The sequence below is a fragment of the Mastigoproctus giganteus genome, chromosome 1 (genome assembly GCF_048544385.1).
Source record: "Mastigoproctus giganteus isolate SK-2022 chromosome 1, ASM4854438v1, whole genome shotgun sequence".
Lineage (NCBI taxonomy): Eukaryota > Metazoa > Arthropoda > Arachnida > Uropygi > Thelyphonidae > Mastigoproctus > Mastigoproctus giganteus.
Genome location: NC_143575.1, coordinates 210,371,146 through 210,388,933, shown reverse-complemented (window position 1 = coordinate 210,388,933; position 17,788 = coordinate 210,371,146). Strand labels below are relative to the sequence as shown.

The 17,788-nt window shown below is 39.8% G+C and overlaps 1 protein-coding gene across 1 annotated transcript in view; it reads left to right on the top strand.

Annotated features, from left to right (window-relative positions):
- Positions 1 to 14,866: 14,866 nt before the first annotated feature.
- Positions 14,867 to 17,788, top strand: part of CCT5 (chaperonin containing TCP1 subunit 5) — a 167,456-nt gene continuing 164,534 nt past the window's right edge. The window contains exon 1 of the mRNA XM_090375914.1: positions 14,867 to 15,084. Within this exon, the coding sequence (XP_090232040.1) occupies positions 14,980 to 15,084 (105 nt within the window). The 5' untranslated portion in view covers positions 14,867 to 14,979. The remainder of the gene's footprint in view (positions 15,085 to 17,788) is intronic.

Sequence of the window (17,788 nt, the reverse complement as noted above, 5' to 3'; positions counted from 1 at the left end):
ATGAGTGATCGTACGTTATAACAGGCCAGAACCCTGAGGTACTCCACTAATAACATTAGTCCATGATGAGCAGTGTCCATTGATTACCACTCTCTGTCTTCTCCCCCTCAATCACCCCTTTATCCATAGCAGCAATTTGCCTCCAATGCCACACTGCTCCAATTTGTGCAGCAGTCTTCCATGTGCAACAGTATCAAAAGCCTTTCTAAGATCCAAGTATATAATATCAAAGTTATTCCCTGCATCCAGTTCTTTTGTGACTGCATCATAGTATCCAACCAAATTGGTCAGGCAAGACTTCCCCTTAACAAAACCGTGCTGTGTCTGAGCTATAACTGAAGTCTTGTCTAGATGATCCTGCAGTGCTTTAACCAGTGCCTCCATTAATTTTTGGGGAACAGAAGTTAAACTAACAGGCCTATAATTACTTGTGTCGCCCTTTGATCCTCCTTTGTGAATTGGGGTCACATTTGCACATCTCCAGTCTGTGGGTACATCCCCTGAGTCCAAGGAAGCTCTCATAATTATGGCTAAGGGTTTGCTTACTTCCTTTGCTGCCTCCTTTAATATAACTGGATAGATCCCATCCACCCCAGGTGCCTTTCTTGTATTTATCTTCAACAATTTCTCCTCCACTTTACTCTCAGTTATTACAAGATTATCTAGCTTACTGCCAGAGTTGAATACACCTCTGGAATTCCCCTCGCTGAATAACTCCTCATGTGTGAATGTCGATGCAAAATATTCATTTGGTTTGTTAGCTACCTGGGCAGGATCATCAACAGTTGACCGATCAATATCAAATGGACCAATCTGATTCATCCCCTTCCTTCTAGAGTTTACATAAGTAAAGAACTCTTTGCTGTTTTTCTTTGCATCCCTTGCCAAAGATTTCTCGTAATCTGTCTAACCTCCTTTGTAACTTGGTTACAGATCAACTTGTATCTATCATAGGCTTCTGTGTCACGTGTTAATTTGTGTGTATCCCGTGCATTTTTCTTCTCTGCCATATGTCTCATTAGTTCACCTGACATCCACTTAGGCCTAAACCTTGAACAATATTTCTTAGTTGGTATGTAAAGCCTAGTAGCTTCCAAGATAAGTTCTTTGAATGCTTCCCATTTTGAATTTGCTGTTGGTAACATCATCAGTTGGTCCCACTGTATAGAATTTAAATACTGTCTCAGTCCATCGTAGTCGCCTTTACGAAAGCAATAACCCTTCCCTTTACCCCTAATGGTAGTTACCTCTTTGAGTAAATCCCACTTCAGCACACTGTGATCACAGCCACCTAGTGGTTCATTTACCTGCAGATTCTTAATGCATGAAGAATCACTACTGATAATCAAATCTAGAGTATTACTCCCTCTAGTTGCCTCCCTAACATGCTGATGTCGAAAACAATCATCCAATAAATCCACAAAAGCCTTGCTAGTGTGTGAGTGACCAGCCCCCAAATTCCAGTCAATATCTGGGAAATTAAAATTCACCATTATAAGACTCTGATTTACTGGCCCACTCTATTTCCCTGTACAATTTCTTATTATACTCAACAGAGTCATAAGGCCCATAGCACACTCCTACTCTCAATTTTGATCTCCCAATGCTTATGTCACACCAAACTGACTCGACACTGCTCTGTCCAGCAATGTCAACTGGCTTCACTTCCTTGGATTTTATGTATTTCTTAACTAATAGCATAACTCCTCCTCCCTTCCTATCCTGTCTATCCCTTCTGTAGACATTGTACTCCCCAAATTCCAGGTCTGCATTCCTTATATCTGTGTGACACCACGTCTCTGAAATCCCCACAATATCTGCCTTTGATGTTTTGAGCAATACCTCAAATTCATCAAATTTATTTACTAAACTCCTAGCATTGGTGTACACGCAAGTATACATGCACTTGTTATTTTTCTTAGCTACCCATGTGTTTACTTGTACTCCAATGATTCCCAGCAGTCTCTGAAATATCCTGCATCTTATTTTCCAGGCTGCGGCCCATTCCAATAGAAGCAGTGCAAGAATCCCTTTCACCTCTGCCAGTGGCTACTGTTAATCTATTAGTCCTTGTATCCCCCCCAATCTAGCAGTTTTCCGACCCACCTAACTGCCTCGATAGCATCAGCAAACATTCTTGCACCCTTTCTATTTTAGTGTATCCCATCCCTGTAGAAGCAGGGATGTGATACACTTATTCAAACTTATTCAAAAATTCAAACATCATCTGATCCATAAGTAACAGCGCAACTTTAACAGAACAAATTTTGACAGTGTTAAAAGGACTATTTCTTGGTTCCTCTGACAAAAAAATTGACTTCAAAAAACCGTAAGAATGAAGGGGAATTATTGGCTGATTTGTAGGAAAAATGAGAGCAATGATCACAGGTGCAATAAGTTCTTATTTCCGAAGGAAACATGGTTTTGTGAAAGGAAGTCTTGGGTAACTTAAAGGCAACTCAACTTTGGTCAAAATTAAAATGGCAGCATGCAAAGTGGAAATTTACTTTATTAAACATTGAGACAGCATACATATTATTCTGTGTATCCAACATGTTTATTAGTACATATTTGTTTTTCCCAACTCCAATATGAAATTGGTAAAATGATAGACACTGCAAGCCAGCCTGTCTCATTTCACTCAAAAAATTGTTTTTTACAAGAATAACCTCACACAGTGGTTACAATCACCATCCTCCCCATACCAAGTGGAGAAGACCAGGTTCATATCCCATCAATGTCAAATTTTAATGGGCTATTTTTACTTTGCAACTGAGTTAGTTCATCATAGACATGGATAGGTAAGTTTTTCTTCCCAGTAACAGGTTTTAGTTCAGAAAAAAACACGCAAATCGACCAGAGAACATGTAAGTTATGGTCAGATGAGTTCTGGTGGCCCTAATTTGACTACTCTTCCCAAAAGTATATCTATTCGTATATCCGAATAGCACAAAAAAAAATCGGAGTCAAATCAAGCTATAAGCAGGATGGGGCAAATGTCTCCACGTTAGGTCTGCAATCTTCATGTTTTGTGGCCTGTTATCAGGTGTACTGTAAGAGCAATTCTTTTTTGATATATAGCCCTATTAAGCGTTTCTCTATATCTTTATTATAGTATGACCTTTCGCTAAATAGCCAAATTGTGACAATCGGAAGGTTTCCCACCCCCGCTGGAAATAACGTGTTCATTTGCTAGATGTGTCTAGATCTGCTTCGAAAATTGCATTTCTCTTGTTAACACCTTTAGTATCCATTTGCCGATTATCTCGTGTTTAAAATGGTTTATGTATTGATAAAATTGATATATCATAAAAAGTTAGAATGAAAGCATAAATTCCATTTGCCACAGCATGGCAATTGCAGAAATACAGGGTCGAAAAAGGTCTGTAATTGCCCTTTTAATTATCTTCAGAAATATTTGATCGATTGCTGTGATCGTAGCAGCAAACAGCGTGGTATCTCACTAAGTTTTATTTGACACCTCAACAATGATGACTGCACTGTGAGTGCAGAATGACTCCTATGCACACCACCTCAGTAAGATGGCCATCGTACGTCAGTATTGACGTGCTGTTTTGACATTTTAACAACACTGCTTTCTGTTGCAAGGGCGTCTTACTAACACTGACAGGCCATACATGTTGGGGTCATTCTGCGCATTCACGGCTCAGCCAAGGTCATTGTTCAGGTGTCAAATAAAACTTAGTGAGTTACCACACTGTTTGCTGCCAAAGGTTCACCCCTACGATCACAGCAATCGATCAAATATTTCCGAAGATAATTAAAAGGGAAATCACGGACACCTTTTTCAATGACCCTGTACTTCTCTTTGAACACTTTAGTGTTTGCATCATTTCATGTTGATGCAGACTGTTCCTTGTTCTTGTGTGCAAAGTTCACTAATGCTAGGAGCATTGCAAATAAATTTGATGAATTTGAAGTACTGACTAAGTACTTCATGGAGACGTTATTCTGATATGTGCTGCTGAATTTGAGTGAGCACAGTGTATACAGGAGGGGTTATGCTCTTAGTTAACAAGAATATTAAATGTAATGCAGTGCATCCAGTTGACGTGGGTGGTGAAAGCGATTGATTCAGTTTGGAGTGATATAAGCACTGCGAAAAAAGAGAATAGGAGTATGTTATAGGCGTAATGATTGTGATCAGTATACCAAACAGTTATACAGGGAAAGAGTGGACCAGCAGATAGAATGTCTTATAACGGGAGACACTAGCTTTCCAGGTGTTGACTGGAATTTGGGAGTTTTTCACTGATGCACTAACAAATCATTTGTGGATTTCTTGGAAGACTTTTTACATCACCGGCAGGTTAGACTACGAAGGAATCAATAATCTTGCTCTGGTTATCAGCAATAATTCTTAATGCATGAAGTGGCAGCGATCATAGTGCACTAATGTTTTCAATTTATTTGACAACTACTGTCAAGGGAAAAGCTTTTGCTTTCATAAGGTTGACTGCAGTGGGACCAACTGATGTTACCAATAGCATATTCTAATTGGGAAGTAATCAAAAAAAGTTACTAGGATTTTCATACCAACAAAGAAATACTGTTTGTAGGATTAGACACAATCATTGTCAAATGAACTATTGAGACATATGGCAGAGAAGAAAAGTTCACGGGATGTATGTAAATCATCATGTAATACAACAGCCTGTGGAAGATATATATTAAGCTATAATCAAGTCACGAAAGATGTTAGGCAAGCTAAGGCAGGTTATGAGAAGTCTGGCAAAGAAAAACAGCAATGACATCTATGTTTATATTAACTGTACAAGGAAGGGGCTGAATCACATTTGGCCACTTGTGTATGGGTTAACCTCAACCTGACAGAGTCAGGTTGCAGATAAATTGAATAGGCATTTTGCATCTACATTCACAAGCAATTTTTAGGGAAGAGAATGCTAGCAGTTTATCAAACTCTAATTGATAACTGAAAGGAAAGTGGAGAAATTGTAGATGGACATAAAAAAAAAGGGCACCGGGGTGGGTTAAATCTATCCAATTATATTAAGGGAGGCAGCAAAGGTAAGAAAACACTTAGCCATAATTATGAGAGCATCCTTGGATTCTCTCCAGTTCATAAAGGCTGATCAAAAGGTGACATGAGTAATGAATCAAAAGGGGACATGAATTTCAATATTACTGACCTGTTAGCTTAACGTCTGTTATAGGGGAAATAATAGAATCACTGGTTAAAGAAGTAATGCAGGACCATTTTGACAGGCACGCAATTATACTGCAATCACAATGGATTAGTCAAGGGGCAATCTTGTCTAACGAATCTGATAGATTATTGGGATGCAGTGACCAAGGAAGTGGAAGCGAAAAATTATTTTAACATTGGTCAGGCCACACATCATGAATTCCGTACAGGTCTGGTGGTCTCATTTTACAAAGGATGTAGAGTTGCTAGAACGAGTACACAGAAGGGCAACAAGATTGGTGAGAGGAATAGGAGTGTGCTTACGAAGAAAGGCTTAAGTTCTACAAGTTGCAGCATCTAGAGACTCTAGACACCTGTGAGGTGATGTGATTGAGGTGTATAAGGCCTTGAATGGTTTGAGCAGGATCAATGCTGACGGGATATTTCCGCTTGCTCAAACTAAGATCCTGAGGGGGTATAGATTCAAATTTAGGAAAGACAGTTGTAGAATAGACGTTGGGAAATTTGCCTTTAGCCAGTGGGTGGTTGATTGCTGGAACAGACTTCCATCTGTTGTTGTGGAAGTTAATAGCTTAAAGAAATTTAAGGCTGAACTAGACGAACATTTTGAGTGACCGGATGGGCAAAATGGGAAGGGTTTTTTTTTGTTTTTTTTTGGTTGATGCTGTATAAGCCTGCTTTCTTGCACCATATGCCTGAGCTAATACTAATGCTAAAACCTAGCTTTCAAGATTAATTTCTTGAAGGCTTCCCATTTAGAATTTGATTTGATTTCATTTGGTTTTTTATGGCGCATTGGCAACTAAGGCCATAATGCGCCAAGTCAACCCCATTTAGAATTCGCTGTCTTTAACATCATCAGTTGATTCAACTGTAAAGAATTTAAAAACTGTCTGAGACCACTGTAGTCACCTTTACAGTGACCTTAAAGCAAAAACTCTTCCCTTTACCCTTGATTTTGCTACATTTTTAAATAAATCCCACATCAGTGCACTCTTATCACTGCCACATAGTGGTTCATTTCTCTGTGAATTCTTAATGCATGAATAATCACTGTTGATAAGTAGATTAGGAGTGTTACTCCCTCTCGTTGCCCCTCGAACATGTTGCTGTTGAAAACTATCATCCAATAAATCCACAAAGTCTTGTTAGCGTGCAGATGACTAACCCGTATGTTCCAGTCAATATCTGGAAAGTTAAATTCCCCCAATACTAGACATTATGATTTACTGGCCAACTCTATTTCACAGCACAACTGTTCGTTGTACTCATCAGAGTCACTGGGCCTATAACACACTCCTACCTCTCAATTTTGCTTTCCCAGTCCTTTTGTCACACCAAATTAATCAACATTAAACTGTCTACCCATGTCATCTGGACGCACTTTCTTAAATTTTATGTGTTTCTTTATAACAGCATAACCAGTCTTCACTTTCTATCCTGTCTATCCATTTGTACACACTGTATTCTCCAATTACAATTCTGCATTCCTTATAATTTTGTGACATCACGTCTCTGATATCCCAATAATATCTGCCTTTGACGTCTTGACTAGCGCTTCAAATTCATCAAATTTGTTTACTATATTTACAGCATTGGTGTACCGTATACATGCACATGTTCTTATTCTTAGTTACCCTAACACGGCCCATGTATTTACCTGTTCCATGATGACTCCCAGCAGTTCTTGAAATCCCCAGCGACTTGCTCTCTAGACTGCAAGTTGCTGGAAATTTATTATGGCTAAGGGTTTACTTTTGTTCTGCAGCTGTTTCTGTTATAGTGTAGGGTGCTTGCTGGACAATGTTTAATATGAACAATGAGATTTCTAGACAAGTTTCAAACACTAAAATAGGAATCCAGGAAGGCTGGGATTAATATGAGCATATAGTAGTTAATTCAGGACAAAAAAATCTTGTGTTCTTAAATTTACTCTCAGAAGTAAAGAGCAAATTGCAACATCAAGAGGCACTGTGTTCTCCACTCTGTCCCACTTTCCAGTTGGCAGGGTTCTCTAGAGTGGCCGCAAGACAATGGTTCTTTAAATAACTTATTTAGTGTTGAGAATAGTGTATAAAGAGAGAATGGTCAAGAGGCAAAGTTAAGCAAACAAAACATGATTTATTATATATATATATATATATATATATATATCTATCGTTACAAAGGTATTTATCGTGGGTCACTTTATCACAAGAATATGATATGACAACTCACTACTTTATTACCAATTACTGTGTTCATGGCACGTGTAAAATTAGGTTCATGTACTTCATGTAATCTTCAGTTGACAATATAACTGGCTCTCAAAGAAATCGACAGGGATCAAGCCGTCTGAGTATTTGAGTAATATTACCAATACATTTTAGGATCCAAGTACAACAAGGTAGACACTTAGAGTGTATATTTGTGGAGATAAATGTGAGTAAGAAATGCTATTTTTGGGCAGGGTGGACCCTATTGTGGACTGTTTCGGTTAATTTGCCATTATAACTAGAGTGAACTTCCAGGATAACTTCTGATAGACATCAGGGATTAGGATTCCAAGCTGTTTTCCTTCTGGAATGACTTCATCGATGTCTCTTTCCTTTATAAGCACGAGAAGATTCTCTCTTCGGCAATTCCCTAATTGCTCTCGGCCCGATCTCTCTGTGTCAGCCACCTGTGAACTGTCAAAAAAATCTCCCTGTTCCTTTGTCTCACCTAGGTATATAAAGGTCCCCCCTTTTTAGCCATAGGAAAAGTCGTATTGGCTAAAAGACTAATTTGGCGGGGGGAAGAAAGTTCCAGGGTTGATTATCTTTCAGACGACGTAATTGTCATGGAATTTTTAAGTGGTGAGAGAGAAAAACTTTGGTACTGCGGGGGGGGGGTGGCATTTCTTGAGAGTCTAACAGTAGTTTCTAGACAAGAATTACCTCATAGCTATTAGGTTCAAGTTTCACCTCAAAAATACATCTTTTAATCGGCATTACTCTAATTTGTCCGCTGCGATTACGTCGATAAATACCGACATTTCTCATCGTTTTCTTCAAACTTATTTCCGTGACGCTTGTCTGAACAGCTCGAATAACAACCCCTTGCTGTGAATCAGCAGGACAAAACGATAGGGTAGCGTCTCGGGGAAAAGTACATCTGTTAGAGCAGGCGAAAACGAAATTTATTGCATGAAATGGTTGAAACTCTACATATATTAGTGGCAAAAATATGAGGTGTATGGGAGTAGATACTGCCTTTGTAAAGTGGCGAAAAGAGTTAAAAATTTTCACATTTTTAATACTTTTTTCGCTGCCTCCCTTAATATGACTGGATAAATCCCATCCACAGGGATGAGATTTATCTAGTTTATCTTATGCCTTATCTTATGTTTAATTTCAACAACTTCTGTTACTCTCTCTTCTCAGTTATCACAAAATCATTTAGCTTCCTGTTAGAGTTTGATAAAGTTCTGGCATCCCAGTCCTTAAAGAATTCTTTGTGTGTGAATTTAGGTGGAAAATACTCAATCAGTTTTTCAGCAACGCGGGAAATTGCAGAAGCATTCAACCCATCGATATCGAGTGGGCCAATCTGATTCATCGCCTTCTTCCTATTGTTTACATAAGCAAAGAAGTCTGTTGTTTTTCTAGTGTTTACGTAAGTAAAGAAGTCGAAGTATTTGTTGTTTTTCTTTGCATTATTTGCCAAAGATTTATCGTAATCTGCCTTCACTCGCCGGACCTCCTTTGTGACTTAATCACAGACTAGTTTATATCTACCATAGGCTTCTGTGTCGCTCAATAATTTACGAGTACTGTGTATGCATCCCATGCAATTTCTCAGCCACCAGTTTCATCAGTTCATCTGAGATTCATTTACATTGACGCGTATACGACAAATGTATAGACAAATTGTTAACTTTTCCTCCTTAAGATTATTATCTGGGTCAGTAGTAATATCCAATAAACTTATAGATACTCTCTTTTTCTAATTTTTATATCATACCCAGAACGTATATCACTCCCAGCACGACCTGAAGGATATTGTTGGAAACAGTCATCAGCATTAAAGATATTTCTAATAACATAGATCTTTGTAGCAAAATTAATTTAATCTTGATTTTTTCTTTATAGCCGTTGTAAACCAAACTCATGCAGCATAAGCAACTATAGGGAAAAAGATCGTCATACAGTATAATTTCAAAATACTTTTATTCAAACCGAATTCGGATCTCGAAATTCGCACAATGGAAGCAGTGAAATTCCTTTTTTATTTCAATTAATTTTGTCACGTGATGCAAAAAACTTAGTCTGTCGTAAGCTTATTAATTTTTGTCCAGGAGGGAAGATCATCTAGAACGAACTGGATACTTTGTTCCAATAACTGTCTGAATGACCAGACACACAAAAAAAAGATCATCTGCATACACAGTTTTGCTATACTTCTAACCAACCATTGATCCGATATCGCATTCCACAGGAGTGGCCCAAGAACAGACTTCTTGAGGACATCCTCGACACAGACGCACTATACGAAAATTGTTTTGCACTTTGATAGACCTTTCACGGAATTAAGATCGTAGAATCCGGTAGATGTACACTGTGCTGCCACTTTATTAGGTACAGTACACCCCTGCTGTGCACTCAAATGGTTTGTCCCACAACATTGTAAGTCACAGGACCACAGTTGTGGATATAAATGGAGCAGGACAACCTTTCTAGTTTCAGTTAAGCGCACAAACCATAGCAAGAATGAGGAAAACGAGTGATCTAACGGACTTCGAACGTGGCATGGTAGTAGATGCAAGACGTGCTGGCCAAAGCATCTCTGAAACGGCAGGTCTCCTGAACTTTTCACGCACAACAGTTTCAAGGGTGTATCAAGAATGGTGCAACAAACAAAAAATATCATCTCAACGGCACTCCTGTGGAAGAAATATTGATGAGAGAGGTCAGAGGAGGATGGCTAGAATTGTGCAAGCAAACAGACTGGCCACAATGTCGCACATCACGTCAGAATACAACCTTGGTGCGCAGAACAAAATATCGCAACGGACCACTAGTTGCACTTTGTCGCGAATGGGCTACAACAGCCGACAGCCACATCGCGTACCTTTGTTACCAAAGAAGAACAAGAGAACACGACTCCTGTGGGCATAGCAACACCAGCACTGGACTATCGAGGATTGGAAAACAGTTGCTTGGTGTGACTGGTCGGAGTTCCTGGTGCATCATGTTGATGGAAGGCTCAGAATTAGGCGAAAATAACATGAATCCATGGTCCGTCATGTCTGACGACTACTGTGCAAGGTGATGGTGGGGGCAGTGTTATGGTGTGGGGAATGTTTTCTTGGCACATGTTGGGTCCATTGATACCCATAGATTCAGGTCTGAATGCCACATCGTACCTAAAAATCGTATCCGTTCATGTTGACAGTTTATCCTCAGTCAGATGGTTACTTCCAGCAGGATAATGCACAGGTGGCCAACGCCCGAATCACTATGGAATGGTTCCAGGAACATGACAATGACTTTTCTTTGCTGCAGTGGCCCGATCAGTTCCTCGGATCTCAATCCTATTGAACACCTTTGGAATGAGCTGGAAAGGGCTGTTCGCTGCAGGCCTACACCTTTGTCGAATCTCAAGGAACTGTGCGACACATTCATGTGTGATTGGTGGAAAGAGACGAGGTCATGATATCCAGAATAGAGGATGAGTGGAAGAAGTCCCTAACAGAATTCGAGGGAATAGACTCCACAAAGACTCTCGTGATACCGAAGCACAGGCCAAATAAAATCTTGTTGAGAGTCACAGACCATCTGAATCGGTACATAATACCGCATTATCTCGACAGCAATGGTGCAAAACTGGAGGCCATCCACACACCCGTTTATTGTACTGCGGTAGCTGCTACAAGGGTTAATGGAAGAGAAGCGAGAGACCAGCAGCAGAGAACCGAAAATGGAACCGACAGAATGGGAAATAAGTCTTCAGCAGAAAATAGAAGAATTAAGAGTCAAAGTAGGCCAATTCACCCAGCGCCAGCGGGGCAACAGGAGTAATTTGAAAAGTGAAGAGCATTCTCAAGAGAGAGAGCGTCCACTGCAAACATGAGACAAAAAATCAGAGAATAGGAGAGTACTTGGACACATTGAAGCAGAACTTCCTTGCACTCAGCAAGAGACTACGCCGGTACAGAGAGAGCGCCCAGAGGAAATTATACAACCGAATCTTCGATGAGGACCAAAGAGGCTTCTACCGGAATTTCGTAGAAGACGGGAAACAAGGGAACGGACCACCCGAGAAGAAGGCGATTGAAAAGTTCTGGGGAAATATGGAGCAGGGAAGTAAGACAAAACAGCCGAGCCACCTGGATAGAACTAGAACGCAGGAAAACCAAGGATGTACAAGGAATGAGAGAGTGGGAGATTTGGGAAGAAGAAGTAACACAGACAATCAAGAACTCTCACAACTGGCGAATTCCAGGAATACATAACGTCCACGACTACTGGTACAAGAACTTACTTGCACACACAAGCACCTTGCAGAGCAGTTCACCCGAATGATAAGGCACCCAGAGACAATCCCAAAGTTTCTCACTCAAAGAATCACATATTTGAAGCCCAAAGACGAAGATACAAGAAACCGCGAAATATAGGCCAATCACCTTCCTCCTAACAATGTGCAAGATCCTGACCAGCTGCATAACCAGGAAGTTATCAGAGCACTTAGAGAGCAAGAACATAATGGCCGGACAGCAGAAAGGATGCAAGTGGCTGAGCAAAGGATGCAAGGCGCAATTAACCATAGATGCCGCGGTTATGGAGCAGGCCTACAAGAAGTGCTGCAACACATACATAGCCTACATCGATTACCGCAAGGCCTTCGACTCTGTCTCATAGCTGGCTAATCGTGGCGCTGAAGATCTACAAAGTCAATATGATTGTGACAAACTTCCTAGGAGACACGATGGCGAAATGGAGTACCACCATTAAGGTCGAAAACATCAAAACCAGGCCAATCCCCATATGGAGAGGAATCTTCTAGGGAAATGCCCTGAGCCCATTGTGGTTCTGTGTTGCACTTAACCCGCTATCGACCATGCTCAACAAGCCAGTAAGGATATAACCTCAGAGAAGGAAGGAAGAACCTGTACAGCCTCAACTACGTGATGTACAGCGATGACATCAAGCTCTACTCGGGAACTGAGAAGCACCTCCAGCAATTACTTGAGATCACCGAAGAATTCAGCAATGATATTAGGATTGAATATGGTTTAGACAAATGCAAGACCCGCGGATTGCACCAGGGAAAATTAGTCAACCGAAACTACCAGCTGCTGACTGGTAAAGAGATCGAAGCTAGGACAGAAAGAGAGACCTACAAATACCTAGGGATGATGCAGGCTCGGCAGTTATGGCACATGGAAATAAAGAAGTGCCTGCCCGAACAATATCATCAGAGACTCAGGAGCCTGCTGAAAGCAAAGTTGAATCGAAGGAACGCAGTTAAAGCCATAAACACATATGCAGTCCCAGTGCTAACATACTCCTTCGGTTTCATAGATCGGACTAACAACGAGCTGGAGGATATCATGAGAAAGACAAGGACAATGATGACCAAGAACCGCCAACCACCCGAAATCTTCCGTGGAGAAACTGACAATTACCTGAGAAGAAGAAGGAAGGGTCTTGATAGACCTCATTGAGCAACAGAAATCAGCGATAGTTAACCTGACGGATTACTTCCAGAAACACACAGTAGCACTCCACCAGTCCAAAAGGAAGGTAGAAAAGCGGTATATCCCACTGAACCTAAGCGAGGAGTTCCCCCCAACCAAGAGGTATAAACGAAACTAGAGAGGTGGTTAGAGAAGACTCTCCACTACAAAAATCTCCATCAAGATGACATAGATAAAATTGCTTCCCATGCATGGCTTACGAGTGGGACGCTCTTCCCCGAGACCGAAGGATTCATGTTCGCCATTCAAGACCAGGTAATCAACACCAAGAACTATAGTAAATACATCGTCAAGATGCCCAGAGTGTTCGATGACATATGTCGACGATGCCACCTGGCCTCAGAAACGATCTAACGAATCACAGCGGGATGCAAGGTGATCACCCAGACATTACACTCATAGACACTACCATGTAACCAAGATAATACATCAGAAGCTAGCCAGGAAATATCAGTTGATCGAAGAAAGTGTACCGTACTACAGGTACAAGTCGCAGGTAGTACTAGAGACTCCGACCCACAAGCTGTACTGGGACCGCGCCATAATAACAGATAGGAATACCCTGCACAGCAGACCCGACATAACCCTTGTTGACAAGAAGGATAAGGTTATCTATCTGATTGACATAGCGGTTCCCAACGCTGGCAACCTGCAGAAAACCCATGGGGAGAAGATCAGGAAGTACACGGTCCCAAGTCACGAGATCAAAGAGATGTGGCATATGCAACAATTAACTACCATCCCGATCATCATGTCAACCCCAGGTATGGTGCCTAAGATCCTACGTAACAGCCTAGCAGCAATAGGTCTCCCAGCGAACACCTACAAGGAACTCCAGAAAGTTGCAATCCTGACCATCTATACAATAGTGAGAGAATTCCTCGACCAACAATAACACCAGACATTACAAACCACCCTGTGTACTTGGTAGCAATACCCTTCAGGGAGTTGCTACCAAGTACAAGTAATCAGGGAGAACCTCCCCCCCTGTGTACTTGGTTTCTTCCTGATTGTGTCTCATGTCATTTCACCCTGATTGGGGGTTCCACCGTTAGTTGGATCCCCCAATAAGGGTGAAATAATATGAGAATAATAATAATAAAACCAGTTGACCAAAAGAAGTGTACCATACTGCAAGTATGAGCCCCAGGCTGTACTAGAGACCATAACCCACAAGCTGTACTGGGACCGCGCCATAATAACGGATAAGGCCACCCAGCACAACAGACCGGACATAACCCTTGTGCACAAGATGGAAAAGGCCACCTATCTGATTAACATAGCGGTGTCCAACACTAGCAATGTCCAGAAAACCCATGAGGAAAAAGTTAGGGAGTACACGATCCTGAGACATCAGGTCAAGGAGATGTGGCATATGCATGAAGTAACGACCATCCCGATCATCGTGTCAACCACCGGTATGGTGCCAAAGACCCTACTTAGCAGCCTAGCAGCAATAAGTCTCCCAGAGAACACCTACAAGAAACTACAGTAAGTCGCAATCCTGAACGCTTGTAGGATAGTCAGAGAATTCCTCGACCAACATTAAGACCAAACCAAACATTACAACCACCCTGTGTCCTTGGTAGCAGTACCAATCACGCCGTGGAACTCCCAATCAGGGAGAAATAATATAAGAGTAATAACAATAATAATAATATATTCATGTTATATATAGGGTCCGCAATTTCTTTTTTATTTTTGAACGGGTCCTTAAACTCTTTTTAATTTTTGAAAGGATTCGTAGAGCTGAGTCGTTTGGGAACCACTGACTTATAGCATTATCTGTCTGCACGTAAGGAAGCTAACTTGTCTAGCCGCGTTGTGGTAGTATTGGAATATAAAAGGTATTTTTAATTTTTTCTACTTACAATATTTCCTTCGCTTAGTGACAGAGGCGTACTCTGTGCATATTGTGTTAGTCAGCGCCATCTATAAAATCTCATTGTTGCTTCTTTTGGAAAGTAAAGCGTGGTGTGTGTCCATGCTTATGAGCTGTTTTTGGGTGTAGCAGTTGTCATATGGGAGCTTAATTTATATTAAATTTCTATAATCAAAAATTTCGTACAATATGACGGCAGTAGGAACATTGGCTTTTGATGAATATGGGCGACCATTCTTAATTCTTAAAGATCAAGACAAGCAAAGGCGGTTGTCGGGAATCGATGCATTGAAGGTATGAAAATCCAAATTGTTTTGCGAAAAATTATTATTATTTTTTTAACATTTATAATAATTCTCATGAGGAATGATTTTTCACTGGTCTGTACATGTTCTGTATGACAACATTTATTGGAAATGTGTTAGTGTGGGGCGCGCCTTGGTTTGTGTATGTAAATGCTTGAAAAGAATGGTAATTAAAAATTGGTATGGATTATGGACAAGGGGCACTGCCAGTAATAGCAGAAATATCCAATGACCATAATGGAATATAGATAAGTAGATTAGAGTATAAATGGAGGAATACTGACACATCAGATGTATTATAACAATGGAAAAAATAAATAGGTACCTGTAAAATAAAAAGTATATTAAAATACTATAAAAATATATATAGTACTTAATGCTACAGGTCAATTATTTTAACTTTGTCATCAAGGGTCAACAGCCAAAACCAATGGAAAATAGCAGGAAGCAAGGCCTCTGTTTCTGATATGAAATTTACATAGCAAGAGGTAAAAAAGTAGGCTGATGTAATTTCGTAGCCGACCCATTTATTGTATTTTATAGGTACCTATTTATTTTTTTTCATTGTTAATACATCTGATCGCACCTCCGTAGCCAGGCGGACAGGAGCAGCAGTGCATAGCACACGCATCTTGATTAGGACGGGGTTCGAGCCCGTGACCACCAAATACGGAGGATGTGGAAAGGTCAGGGAATGACCACCGCATATCCCTGGAGCAATATGGCCTTAGTTGCTAATGCTCCTAAAAGCCAACAACAATACATCTGATGTGGTCAACATTCCTCTATTTATACTCTAATCTACTTATATGTGTGTGTGTGTGTGTGTGTGTCTGTAATAAGGATAAAAATGGGGTGAAAAGTTAAGCGATAATAGAGTTAAAAGTAATATGACAGTTGCACCTGAACGTGTAGAGCCACAGAAAAGGTTACAAAAGTTTATATATATAAGGTAGAAGTAATAAATCTATTGAAAAGGGCGAAGATGGAGGTGTAAATTACACAAAATGCAAAAACTAATAGGAGAAGAATGGCAGAAATTGAGATATTGAAGCCGTGAGAAAGAATATGAATATCCTATATGATATAATAAATTAAACAAAATTATGGGATGAATTGGATAGCAATTAGAGAGAAGGGAACTGTAATGCAAAAATGATTAGATTAATATATGAAGTAATAGCAAGCATCAAATGAGGGTGGGATACTTTGGTTACATAAGTCAAAGAAGTGGGGAAGAAAAATTACAAAATTGAAATCTGATGCTAGCTGAAAAATAAATACTGATACATAATCAGGTATTTCTTCAGGACCATGTATCAAAAACTGTTTCTATACTTGTCACTACTTGGGGAAAAAAGGAAATTAAAGCATAACTTCCACAAAAATATGGACAAGGTAGTCCCAATGCAATATATGTTGTAAAACATAAGCATTTAAAGTAAATTAAGAAGTAAAATAGTAATAAAATTAAAATAAGTGCTTACAGTGTAACTTAGTTGCAGTAATTGGTGATTATAAGAGAGAATTTGTTTAAGAATGTAAAATGTGTTCTTATTTTACATTCTTATACCAATTCTTCCAAATTTTTATTTAATGCCTTTAGCTTTATATCTTGGCCTTATTAAAATCAATCACACCTTCCTCTTACACAGTAGGCCATTAGATACTGGTTGATGATACTTGAGTACAGTTATACCCCGAAGTTACGCGATAGGTGGGTCTGACAAAAATCACTTAAGTCGAATTCGTGTAAGTCGGGGGTACAACTTTGCATATAAATACATATAAATTTTGTTTAATTGGGACCAAGGACTAACAAAAACACTAGTTTAGAAGAAAAATATTTAATAAAATTGCAGTTATTTATACATATTAATACAAAATGTATTAAAAAAATAAATGGTTTACGTAAAAAAGTTATTTCGATGTCAGTGGCTTCATAAAATCTAACAAATTGGTCTGACGACACAGCGCCTTCTTTTTTTCATGCAGAATTTCTTCGTAGCAAGCTAATAATTTTTTTATTCCTTGCTTTGTAGCTATAACACATTCTTCGTTGGAGTCTATGTTTTCTAAAATTTTTAAGCCCTTTTCAATTGAGCTGAGACCTTCTGTCAAGCTTGCAATTGTCATGTGTTTTTCTGGTGGAACTGGGTCTGAAGTGTCGGATAGTTCAGTGACGTTTTGCTCACACATCTCTATGAGCTCATTCATTGTCAGCTTCTTGACTATGTGAATCCAACAGCTCGTTGACATCATCACCATTGACTTCCAAATCTAATTGCCTGGCAAGATTAACAACTTCTTCTATCACATGAGCAACATGATCAGTTTCTGCCGTTGTTTTCGTCTCGGTTTTGAAAAAAAATGGACAAAGTTACTTCCAGACATCATTCAATGTTTTTTTGTGAATTTCATCCCAAGATTCTTCAATGATTCTTACGGCATCTAAAACATTGAATTGTTTCCAAAAGTCTTTAACAGATATCTCACTATTTTGTCTCATAGCTTCATTCAGACATGCAAACGAACACCTCGTGTAGTAAGCCTTGAATGTTTTGATGACTCCCTGGTCCATCGGTTGAAGCAAGCTGGTTGTGTTTGGAGGCAAAAACACAACTTTCACACGTAGGTCGAAATTAATTAGGGTGGCAGGAGGGTGACTGGGTGCATTGTCAATAAGAAGCATC